Source organism: Morone saxatilis, unplaced genomic scaffold (genome assembly GCF_004916995.1).
Source record: "Morone saxatilis isolate NCDOM2014 unplaced genomic scaffold, NCSU_SB_2.0 Contig8, whole genome shotgun sequence".
NCBI lineage: Eukaryota > Metazoa > Chordata > Actinopteri > Moronidae > Morone > Morone saxatilis.
In genome coordinates, this window is record NW_023340257.1 from 8829105 (window position 1) to 8841892 (window position 12788).

The following is a 12788-nucleotide window of genomic DNA, read 5'->3' on the forward strand; positions in this document are numbered from 1 at the left end:
TGTGTACGCAGCAGACAACACACACACACACACACACACACACACACACACACACACACAGTGCACAATCTCTCATATTGGTATGTTTGTATATCTGGCTATCAGGATCCACATGCTCATCTCACATATATTAAAACAGAGAATTTTCTCTGAGTCACTTGTTTCATGAGTTCATAAATTGTTCCAGTTTGTGGATTTTTTGTCTAATTTAGGATTTTTTTTTTTGCACTCTTATAAATATCTCATTGTTGGTGTCTTGAGTGTAACCTCTCTCTCCTCTCCCTTCATTGCCATCCGTAGGATCTGTCTAAGGTACATAATCTGAGTAGTCGGCATAGCCAGATGCATATATAGAAACAGTATGCCCAGCATATTGGCATTGCCATCTACAGATTAGGGGAATTTTGAATGAATAAAATGCAAAGGAAAAGACTGATTTGTTGACTCTCCGTCTTGCCCTCCTTCAGCCTGGTCCTGCTGGTGTTCCTCAACATGATGCTCTTCTACAAGCTGTGGATGCTGGAGTACTCTGCACAGTCCTTAACAACCTGGCAAGGTCTGCGGCTTCATGAAAGGTACACACACACACACACACACACACACACAAACAAATAAGTGTATACACACCTTTTTAGCAGCGATTTATGCAAAACGTATTTATTACAGAGATTCCACGTGGCTGATTGATATTTTGGGCATTTTAGATCCTTAAAAAAACGTATCTGTCACTGCAGAGATGAGACTGAATGGACTGTAGTTATTTGGCTGTTTGCCCAAAAGGCAATCACAACATAAACATACACACTAAACTATATCCATATGGCTGTTGACATGTGTGACAGGAAAACACTGAGCTCCTAAAATTACCACTGAATAGCTCTGGGCTTACTGAAACAATTTACCAAACTGTTTGTTGGCAGTCCCTCAAAATGGAAGTCATGCTTCAGCGGCTGCACCCTGATGTTGTGTGTGTGTGTGTGTGCATGTTTCCCAGTAAACTGCCTCAGACGCAGATGGAGTGGGCCCAACTCCTGGAGGCGCAGCAGCGTTACCATGACGCCGAGCTGCAGAAGTGGAGGGAGATTATCAAGTCGTCGGTAGTGCTGCTAGACCAGGTAAGGCAACTGCCAGAGAATTGGCTTGCTTTTATTTTGGGGGTTATAGGTAGACACTGCTCGTGTGACTTGATGTATCTCACTGTGATGGAACATTGTCTACATTTGTCCCGTTATCCTCAAGAATCATAATAAATGCATGCCAAACAACAAAATGGTAGAAGCAGAGTAGGGGATTTCTGGCACAACTTCCCTTACTTTCAAGGTGCAGAGGAGAAGGGGGAAAAGTCTGAAGAAGTGAAAGTCCCAGCAACACTTGCAGTATAAAGAACAACTTTACTGTCAGACCAGGGTCTTTCAGCTTGCAACCTTCATCAGGGTCATCATAAAACACATTACCAGACAAGGAAATGGTGCCACAAATGAGAGGGTATTTTCTGTTGCTGAAGTGCGGGAGGTATCTCACCAGCAGCTTATAATATCAGATAAAAACTTGGCCAGGAGAGGGGTTTAAGTCACTGACAATGTATTAATAACATTCCCAGTTCAAATATAGCCATCAAAAATAAGTAAAAAATTTAGTTTTCCATCCCCAGAATATTACAATTAAACAAACCACTCCACCTCAAAGGTGAGCCAATGATTTGAATAGAGCCTGTAAATAAATGTACTTTAGGGAAACTTTTGAATAACCTTCTCCTCCCCTGAATGACCATCAGTTGCAATTGTTGCCCAATGGCACCATGGGAAAAATAATTAAATATCTTAAAGCAAGTAAGGAGATTGTTACTTGTCCCATGCGTTAATGTAGGTCAGTGTTATTTTACTGTCTATAATAAACATGGTAACGCATTGTGTTCTCCTCTTGTTCCTCTTCTTCAGATGAAAGACTCTTTATTGAACCTCCAGCGAGGTATTGGTTTAAGGGACTACAGCTCGGAAGCTGAAGAGAAGAGAAGTCGCTACCACTGACACACCACCACAAGGCCATGAGGGCATGCTGTGCAATATAGGACCTGTTTTGTTTGTGAACCAGTATGCAGGCAGCAGCGAGATGGACAGAGAGAGGACAGAGGAGGGAGGCGGGGGACCAACGATGAGCTGGTCCAATAGACACAAAGAGAGGAACAGTCGTGTCCAGCGCACAGAGGTTAAAACCCCCAGGAGGAGGAAATCATGGACAGAATGTGCCCCTACCACACGCAGGAACTGAGGTGTACCCAACATCACTGAGGCATTGTGGGAGAGTGCGAGACTTGCTTCTTCTCTGCACCTGTGGGATAACCGTTTCCTTCTACTCTCTTATTTCCAAGTGCATCCTACTGTAAGCCAAGTCGACCAGACAGTGGCAGAGAGAAAGAAGGAAAACTACTGCATGCGTTTAGACAACCTAGCTCCCCTCAGTCAGTGTTAATGTGGTCCAGTTCCAGTCTATGTGTGTCACAAAAAGAAGAACAGAAGACGAGGAGAGATCGAGTCAAAGAAAGGGGGGGTCCTTTCGAGTCTTAATGGCTTTCTACACTCTCTAGACTGTTCCAAACCAATAGTCCCCTAGAGGTCCTCGCTGCAGTGTCCCTTTGGTAAACCTCCATGTGATCTGAGTTATCATCCCACAACCAAAAAGGAAAGGAAGTGTTGTAGCTGTGGAAGCTTAGCTTCACAGATCAGTCTCTATTGCCTTGTTTGAACCTGGCCTGTATGGTCTCTGGCAGGGCTGGTTCCCTGTCAGACCGTTGAAATGTGTTGAAATGTTTATTAAGGGAAATCTTTAAAATGATCTAAACCAGTACTTTTACACACAATTCACATCATCGGTTGCCCCTGCCACAGTGTTAGCTACCTTACTTTGCATTATTTCTCATCCTTCTAATGAAGTAAGAATGTATTAGCCTAAACAAAAGGCCAGACTTTGATCACAATTTATTAATCTTTTTAAAAAAAAGGGGATGCTGCAGCCATACCAATAGGGAGACTTGTGTTCTTACATGTTTTATTACTAAACTGTGACTATATCTCTTTAAAAATGTTTGAAATTAGAAAGAATTCTATGAATATATTTGAAATATATAAGAATATTTCATTATTTAATATATATATATTTCAAAATATATAAACATTACCTATATTTATTGTTAATTTATGTACATAAAGAAATTATCAGAGCTCTAGACCAGTTAAAGAATTTCTAACAAAAAGTGTTTTCTTCTAAAAATGCATGCCAGATATGTCTGTGACATGTCCAGTGTGCAAGTATGATTCTGCATTCGCGCGATTATATTCGTGCACGTGTGTGTGAGTGCGTGTGTGAGTGCGTGTGCGCACAAGTGTGTGTGCTGTAAAGTGTGACATTTTTACCATTTCACACTTGTATGTTTCTTATGGGTTTTTTTCTTTTCTGGCTCCTGCAGCCAGACTGCCTTTTTTTTTATTCTAATGCATTTGGATGCCGCCTTGCATTAGCCCCACCAGGGAACAGTTTACAATCGAAGAGTTTTGTTCCAAAATGACATATCCAAAATCTGAAATCAAGTTACACCTACTTTAAAAACTGATAGATTGCTTAACTATCGATTGATGTCACAGACTAAGTAGCTGAAATCCATGGTTGACAAAAGGAAGACGATCATCTAAATATTTAAGATTAAATAATGAACTTGATGATTTTTTTCTCTTGTAAATGGATATACAACGTTTTGGAGATGAACCCTTCATCTGCCCTCTGTGAGCAACTCTTTATACTTGTCACCACATTAGTGGCTTGACGACTCTTTGCTAAAAGGAATTGATTGACATTGTGAGAAATGCAGATATTCGCTTTTGGCTAAAAGTTGGATGAGCCACCATAAATAAGTGTAATTATTTATAATAACATATAAATAATAATATACTTAATAAGCATATTTCCCAAAATGTCAAACTATTCCTTTAAAAAAAAAAGATATATTATACTATCCCCTCCCCCTATTTCAAGTGACTGTCTTGGATGCAATGAAAGCATGAGAATTAACTTTACGCAACTAAATTGAACCAAAAGAAAGAAGTAGAAATGTACCTTCACAAATGATCATGTTGTTTTAAATGAAGTATTTATCATGTATGTCATGTATTATATATATACTGGATTAGGTGCGGCAAAGAGCATCTCTTAAGAGTTTGTCAACAGAGACCCCTGACACCTGACGGACTTAAGCAATGAAAGCACTTCCAAAAATAAGAAAGACGTCTTTGTGTTAAAAAAAGAGAAAGTGAAGCACTTTAAGGCCTTTTCAGGTAAAGAATGAAAGCAAGAAATGCCAGCAGTTTTGTTTGGAGGTGAATGCAGGGCTGAGGAAACTGTTTCTGTGCTGTATTTTAGTTAATTTGACAATCACACTGGTGATTTACAACATCCAAACTCAGCAGAAATTGCTGGATTTTTAATCCTGCTGGTTTGTTACTGCTCAAAAATAGTGTTATTCTGCCCAAATAGAATATCTGTGCATTGTTCTATTTGACATGATTACATACAGATCTCTTTCAGTGTCTCATCCCAAAGCCCAATGTAAGACTGACACTTTCTTGTCTATTTCAAGGCGAGGCAAGAGTGATTTGTATGAGGGAAACGGTATCTCGTCTGTGTGCCTGCATGGCGTGTTACTGACTGACAGCATAAAAGCTTCAGGATTGGACCCCTGCTGTGTGTGTGCGTATAGTACATTTGAAGAAGGCACTGAGTAAGGATAACACAGGGAAACCTTAAGACCTGAATGTGAGTGGTTGGAAATGTTTTCTGTTTTATAGAAATCACTTTCACAATCCTGACGACATGAAAGATTATAGTGAAGTAATTCTTCATGTATATGATGGTACAGAAATGTCATATATATGAAAATGTGATTGAAATGCTTTAAAGTGTTTGTTTTTAAAAGTGTATGATGAAATGGATTTTTTCTTTTTCCTTTTCAGATGCTTGAATTGTATTTTTTTGTTTGTTTAAAACTTACATTCTCATTCTGATCTGAACGAGACGTGATAAATGCTTGATCCCCAACTCTGGTTTTATTCACACCTGATTTTAAATCACTGAAACTTTATTTCACTGTCCAGGCTGAGTGAAATCCTTCACAGGGACAAGAAACACATCTTCCCCGGTCCAAATTAAATATTCACACAGGCCCCCGAGGAACTGTCACAGCAGACCTGAATTCAATCTTATCAATCTCCACATTTATGCAAATTGTACCTTCATCGTTTCCTTCAAATCTCCTGTGTTTCTCATTGGTACCAAGAAATTTGACTTAAATAAATCTAAACTTCAATCTCTCACTCATAACACCAGTTAGTGGCTTTTATTTTTTTGCTTTTTTTTTGTTTTTTTGCCTTTTTCAGTCTTTCTTCTCCAGCGTGCACTCACAATAATCTGCGTTACACAAAGGATTGTATGATCGCTGCACAGTTTTGGAACCAAGGTGACCCGAGAGTTCTGGATGCCACCATTTTGTCACTGACAACTAATGAATTTTGTGCTTCATTGACTGTATCAATTGGCATTTTCCTTGCTGTCACAGAGCCGGTGAGACATTAGTGCCACCCACACAACACAGTACTCACTAACATCCTTGGTTATTAACACACGGTAGGAATCACACAACCTCTTGAAAACAACCACTGATCAAACTCATAGCGAATGCTCTTCAAGTGTGTCTTGATAAAATATGTACTGGTGTCGTTCTGTTCAAAAGCATTCTACTGTATGGCTTTTTTTTTTTTTTTTAGAAAATGTTTTGATCTCTAGAGAGACTTTTAGTTAAATTTATACATGAGATAAATATACTGTAAGTATATGTTGTGTATATCTGCAGTGTGCACACACACACACACACACTGACAAAAGAATCCAACCTGCGCTGCGCGTAGGTTTTGACTTGCCGATGACTTTGCCTCATAGACTGAAGATGAAAGTGGCTTTCTGGTTCATGTGAAGTAGAGATTGGAAGTATGAATAAAAAAAGATATACTATACAAATAGTGTTGCTATTGATACTTCATTCATACTTTATTTTGACAAGACACACTAAAAATGTTTGACTGAATCTCATATAGATATATTTAATATTTAAAACAGGAAACAGAAGTTGTTATAAGACCCGGTGTGTTTGACCTCAGGAGACTTTACAGTGGAGTAGTACAGAGGATGAGCACGAGGTACCAAGATTAAATATTCATCCGTTACTGCACTTTTAAAACAGTAAGATCAAAAGACACTAAAATATAGATGCATTGTTATTTTGGGAGTTATACACACAGAACAAGTTTCTCACAACCTCCATTACGTTCAGAGCAGTCTGCCCACAGGATGCCTTTGCCTCCCTATTGTCTCACTAATTACTGTTACATTAATGACCTATTAATTACCACTGTGTCCATGTTGTACAAACTCAGTGAGTGAATGCAGTTGAAAGCTAAGAAGCCAATCCATGTGAGTGTAAAGAGGATGAGACTACTGATGTACAACAGATGGAGAATTAAAATTAAGACATTTTTTAAGGCTTTTTTTTTTTTTGCAAATGTTAGTGTAGAAATTACCTAAAACAGCCAATGCCTTATTCTAAATATAAGTTACCAAGCGTGCATTATTTGCATACCAGGTATACATATGTATAACTTCTTTACGGTGCTAACAGTTGACTGGCAGAAGATGCCCAGATGAACAGCTTTGTTCTTTGTTTTGGAGAGAACGTTTCTGATTTCTGATCTGAGGGGAAAGCTGCTTAAAATACACAAAATGGCACATCTGAAATATGATCTGTCACTGATTCAACATTCAGTTAAATCAAAGAAGTTTTCCTGTTACTGATCTTTCCAAACATGAATGTGTTTAGCATTCCTCAGCATCCTGAAGACATGCAGCACAAAAGCATCAGAGAGAGGATACAAACTTGATTCCTGATTAAATAAAGAGGTAACAAGATTATTTCTATTAACAGAACATAAATAGCTCATACAGCTATATACATATATAACTATTTCCCTGTTTATCATGCCTTATCCTGTGTGGTACCACAATCCCATTAAACTCTACGCTGTATTTCATAATGTCTTGCAATTTGCAGCATCTGTATTTTTGCACTGAGCAGCCTTCCCTGATGTTATTGTATCCTGTCTAATTGCCATCCATTTATACAGCCTCTTTCACCAGTATTTCAGTCTTGTTATTGGTGTATTCTTTGCCCTGTTACTACATGGGGGCTTTAAAAGTCTCAGAATAATACAATCCCAGTTTACTATACGTCCAGAAATAACCATCCCCTGAAGTAGTCCATTAGTCCAGGCCAAGATGGGAAAATGGGTGAGGTCGACGCGTCAACGCAATGAATCAAGGGGGATGGGACACCGTTACGCGCAGCACCCCACCAGCCTCTCGCGTCCAATGAAGCCTCAGATTGGATTTGCAAAGGGGAGGATGACTCCCACTTTTCCCTCTGTGGCTGGTTGCAGAGGGCGGGGCTCCGTGCCTGCGTTTGACAGCTGCGAAATAGAAGAAAATGTATAGGGCATAGATGGTCTGGGAGACCATGCTGCTCCAAGGCAACCATACTATTACAAGGAATGGGATGCAGCATGGCCTTTTATAGCCTGCGAATGCCCTCGTAAATCTGGGCCAATTGGAGATACAAGAAATACAAAAATAAGGGGAGTAATTACTTTTACTGTGCATATAAGCCTGGTATTTTGAAAGGGGGGGCATGCACCGTGCGTTCTCGTTCCCGGTGACTGTGGAGCGCAGTCGGACCAAGGAGCGCCTGGAGGCGAGTCTGGCCGGGCTGTGCGAACTGGAGCTCCGCAAGCAGAGGCAGGAGTGTCTGGTGCTGGGGGCGCTGGCTCTGGGAGACCCCCTTCCCCAGGACAGCGCCAGAGGAGAGCTGGCGTGTTTCAGCAGCTGGGGGCAGGAAAACTTGACACTGAGGCGTCAGCTGGTAAGAAGAGTGCCTTTTACTGCGTGTTTGGATTCCAGGAGCTCTTGCTTGTTGACTCACACCATATCACCACACCCTGGGTTGAAACCCCCCGTTTTAGCCCATGTACCATATAGTCCTACATAGTTTTGAATATCTTACAGCCCTTGCAGCGTATCCTCATTGTAATCCGCTTGACCGTTGGATGGACTCTTGGTCTGGGCTGCGCCTTTTGTGTGGAGGTGACCTCTATCTGCAAAAAAAGTTACTCAACTTGATTGATAGGGTCTCTGTTTGAAAGGATGTAATGCGTTTCTGTGCTTTGGGCTGAGATTTATGTCTGTGGGTAACGAAATCAGGGGGTGGAGCACCCGCCGTTTGTGGCACAGACCGACTCTTTAATGGCCCATTGTTCCCTCATCATGGACTTTTGTAGCTTTTACTACTTAACAAGCTCTTATTTGTGCTCTCCATAGATCATAAAGGAATGAGTTATTCTTTCAGCTTGCATGTTGCTGCTGCAGCTAACATTTTTATACCATAATAACCTCCCGTTTAATTGATGAGGGGGCTTCTCTCTCGCTGTGCGGAGCCCTGGTGAAGTTGCGACAAATATGTTCCGCCGTGACGCAGTGGGGTTGAGATTAACATTAGAATTAAAAACTGGGTTAATCGAGACAAATACAAGTTTATGTGACAGCGTTAGGGCCCCAGCATCTCCCACCGGAAAGTTTTACGCACCGCTGCGCATGCCCGCCGCTGTAAATGCTGTTTAAAGTGCTCTGCGTTTTATTTGATGCGTCTTTATTGTGCTCAAAGTTTTCATCTTTGAGTCTGCGAGTTTGGTTTCTGTTTGGCTGCTGCACGCGATCTGCCCCGACATCCCCACAAAAGGAAGCCATTATTAAAAGAGGGTGAAAAAGAAATTAAATCAGCCGCCTCCTCTTCACACCTCCTTCTCTCCTCCCTCCTTCCCCTCCGCCGGGGCCCTAACAATAGGCGCATATGGAGCAGAATACTAATGATGCCGACCGAGGCCCCAGTGAGAGGATATAGGTGGCCTCAGTTTAGTGTGTGCATGGCATGGGCAACTGTGCTGTGTTGCCTTGTGAGCTGGTTAATAATTCTGATTGAAAATAAAGATTATGCTAATTTGAAAAACGATTTAAAATTTTTATAATGACCTAAAGCGTGAGTGCGTTGGGGTCAAATGTTTCCTGTGTGCACACAGTAAATTCAGATCCCCCCGCTGGTGCTGCTGGAGCTGTCAGGGCGTTTGACTCCTCACGCACTGACGGGAAACAGCCATTTTCAAGATCAGTGAAGGAGCGACACGCGTTTTCCCGCAGGGTCGCATATTTTCCACTTTTCATTTTGTGTCTGTGGATCGATGTTTATTAACTGTTATGCTTATCCAAGCGTGGCAGTAATTACACGGGAAATTCCTGGGGGAATTTTTTTGCCCGACAGGACTCCAATTGAAGTCTCAAATTGAGTCTTCATCAGATACCAGGTCGCCATCTGCGTCCGAGGCGAATATCCCAATCTCGTCTTCCATGTAGGTTAACATCTCCAAAATGCCTGGCTCACGGTGTGACACAGAAGCAGCTGACCCATGTGTGTGTGTGTGTGTGTTTGTGTAGCTGCCTTACACATGAATGTGGCCCCAGACAGGACGAGAGGCCCTTTCTCCTGCATACAGTTTGTGGTTGAAGGTGTTGACAGCTGTGGGACGCCAGATAGCAGCTGGGAAAGCATGGAGCTCTGACCTCCCTCCCAGCTACCTACTGTGTGTGTCTCTGTATGTGTGTGTGTGTGTGTGTGTGTGTGATTTAAGAAACCTTCAGTGTTCCAAAGTGATATTTCATTCTAAAAATTAAATAAATTAAAACATTATTTGACTAATGGGATTCAAATCAAGTGTTGAGTTAATATCTGTGCAAGTGTGTGTTTAAAGGCGCATGCAAAAGGTCTGTGCATGAAAGCAATGGGCACCTTCCCCACGCAGGGTTGTGTGCATGGGTGTGCGGCGGGTTTTGCTTTTGTCTTGTGCCTTTGCTGAACGCTGGTCTGTCATCGATCAGGTTGTGTGTGTCCTTGTGTTAAGGTAGGAGCACATCATTAGTGGGACTACAGAGCAGTTAGTCTACTCAGCAGTGACCGATCACTCCAGTGGATCACTGGCTGGTTTCCTCCACTTGGTTTAGGATCACAAAGATTTGTTTTACCTTATTTGTACACAATGAGGCAAATGAGCTTCAGAAAATACTTGTGTATTGGACACAAGGTCATATTATATCCACAATATGAGCACAGCCTGACAGCACGTCTCTCTTTAGAGACTCCATTCAGAGCGAACCCACCCTGCTGTCCTGCCTACAAGCCCCTGTGCACGTAGGACAGAGTAAAAGTATGCTAATGAATGCCATTCACTACGCTTATGTAAACACTGTGTGCATCTGTGTGTGTGTGTGTGTGTGTGTTTGTGTGCAAATTCAGCCTCCGTTAAATTAGAATTTCTCATTAAAATGTAATTTACTTTATTAAAATGAAGCATTTAAAATGTCTGTATATATTTGTAGAAAGAAGGGATCAGCGGCTTAGTCAAGTATGTGTGCATGTGTGTGTGTTTCCGGCCTCCCACAGCCTTCTCTGTGTGGAGCCAGTCACAACATTGCTTTAATTATACGGGGTCCAGCAGTGCGGCTGCATGCCTTGTGTGCCCTGTTCCATAGATTTTTATATACTGACGTTATTGTTACAAAACCCTTTAACTGGTGAGAAGTCTGATCTACAGAATCCTATTTTTAAAAGCTGAAGTCCATATCATAACCTTTTCTACATACAATCCTCAGTAGCTGAAGAAGGTGTGACATGTCAATCAGACAGTAATCAGTCATCTCAGTTTTGTCCTGGATTCACCTGCTGGTCAGTCTTTTTCATTGAAAGAGCAGGTGGCCCTGATGTGTTGTACACCCAGTGTGTAACAGCTTAATGGCTATAGGTGAGGCTGGCTGCACAGAGTCCTCTATCTCCCCCATCCCCCAGCAGCCTGGGGCAGAGGATGCAGTAAAACAGTAATGATACAGTGTGCAGAGTGTCAGGGAGCCAGTGTGAGACCATTAATAATAGAGTGCAATCAAAGACCAGCCAGAAAAATGGTCCTTGCTGCACTATGAACCTGCTCCAAAGCCACAACACTAAATGTTGTATTGTGTTTGGTTGTTTGTTCACCCACAAAGGTTTGTTTGTTTTCTGCAGCATTATAATTTAATAACTAGCATCATGCCTTCCACAGTATCTGATGTGTGTGTGTGTGTATTTGTGTGCATGGCCACAAAGAGGCAGCAAGCAATCAATTGTGTGAATCTGCATAATTGATTCATTGATTTCCAATAGTCTCCCCTCCTCCCAGCCATTTCTTTACCCCACGCCGCTAGCTAAAACAAAGCTCCCCACTCTTCGTTTCTGCCACACAAAACCATATTGATGTAGTGATGCTAATGCTTTGTTTATACTAAGACAATAAGCGTCCTTGTCAAGACAAAAGAAATGACAGTGTTTGGGGTGAAGAGGTTGTGTGGGAAGCATAGGTTAGCTTGGGTCAATTGCCTCTCAACAGCATTTGCAGTATGACCGCATTTAAACGGCAGGACAAAGGAGTCCGAGCTCTAACCGGCGCTCTGACCAAAAGATCACTCAGAGCAGTACAGACCTAGTTTCCTGCCTAGTTTTGATAAAACATCCACTGAGACATGAATACAAGCTATTTTTTCAAGCTGTGAAAGAATAGTGGAGTAAAGGTTACTTGGTCCAGGAAAATTGACAATGGGACCAGAATTTACAGCCATGTTAGCAGCTTTGAGACAATAGGCAGCGTACTAACATGTTCACAATGACCATAGTAACATGGTTTAGTAGGTATAATGTTTACTGGTTCACCATTTTATTTGAGTTCACCATTTTATTTGAGTGTGCTAACATTTGTTAATTAGCACCAAGCACAAATGAAAGCTGAAGATGATGGGAATGTCTTTAGTGTTGCAGGAAGTCATAAACCAAAATTTAAATTTTTTTCATGATTATAATTCATCCTGAAGGGAGCCTTAATGTCTGTCTACCAGTGACAATCCATCCAAAAGATGTCAAGATATGGCACTAAAAACCTCATGGTGGTATTAGAGGTAAAAGTCAGTAGACTGTCCTCTGAATGTCTGTACAAACATCATGGTAATCCATCAAATACAAGATGAGATATTTCAGTCCAAGCCAAAGTGGTGGACTGACAACAGGCCGATGTTGCCATCTCTAGAGCCCTGCTGCAAGCAATCAAGGAATTTCTTATCAGCGCTTTTGCACAACATAGCACCTGTCTACATTTGTATAGGCAGTGTTTTATTGCCGCAGACACACAAATGTACAGAGACAGAGCTCAAGAAGTGCAGAGGACTGTAGCAGTTGTCTGACAGGTGCTCCGTCATAGCAGGTTTGTAATGTAAAAAGGACGACACGCTCTATCTTCTGGTGATGAAGTCTCTTAATGAGCCTTGAGTGTCAACTGTACCATCAGCAATGGAGTGTGTGTGTGTAGGTGTGTGTGTGTGTGTTAACCCATGCATACATGCATCAGTGCTTATGTGTGTGTGTCTACACATGTGTGCTGTGTCTGGATGTCTATGCATGCGTGTGTAGTCTGGAGGGTCATGCAGGAGCAGGGGAGGGGGAGGCGATATACAGTGGATGGAGGGGGTTTGTGGTGCTTGTGTTCCAAATCCATCACTGGAAAATTTGGCATTCC

The 12788-nt window shown here is 41.7% G+C and overlaps 2 protein-coding genes across 6 annotated transcripts in view; both read left to right on the forward strand.

The window, feature by feature from the left end:
- The window catches only part of gramd1bb (GRAM domain containing 1Bb), an 83018-nt gene extending 78053 nt beyond the window's left edge, over positions 1–4965 (forward strand). For all 5 annotated transcript variants that reach the window (XM_035679468.1, XM_035679470.1, XM_035679466.1 and 2 more), the window contains 3 exons: positions 468–575; positions 995–1115; positions 1938–4965. In XM_035679468.1, coding sequence (XP_035535361.1) covers positions 468–575; positions 995–1115; positions 1938–2027 — 319 coding nt within the window. In that variant the 3' untranslated portion in view covers positions 2028–4965. The remainder of the gene's footprint in view (positions 1–467; positions 576–994; positions 1116–1937) is intronic.
- Positions 4966–7495: 2530 nt separating this feature from the next.
- Positions 7496–12788, forward strand: part of LOC118341258 (dapper homolog 3-like) — a 10421-nt gene continuing 5128 nt past the window's right edge. Inside the window, exon 1 of the mRNA XM_035679471.1 lies at positions 7496–8011. Coding sequence (XP_035535364.1) covers positions 7781–8011 — 231 coding nt within the window. The 5' untranslated portion in view covers positions 7496–7780. The remainder of the gene's footprint in view (positions 8012–12788) is intronic.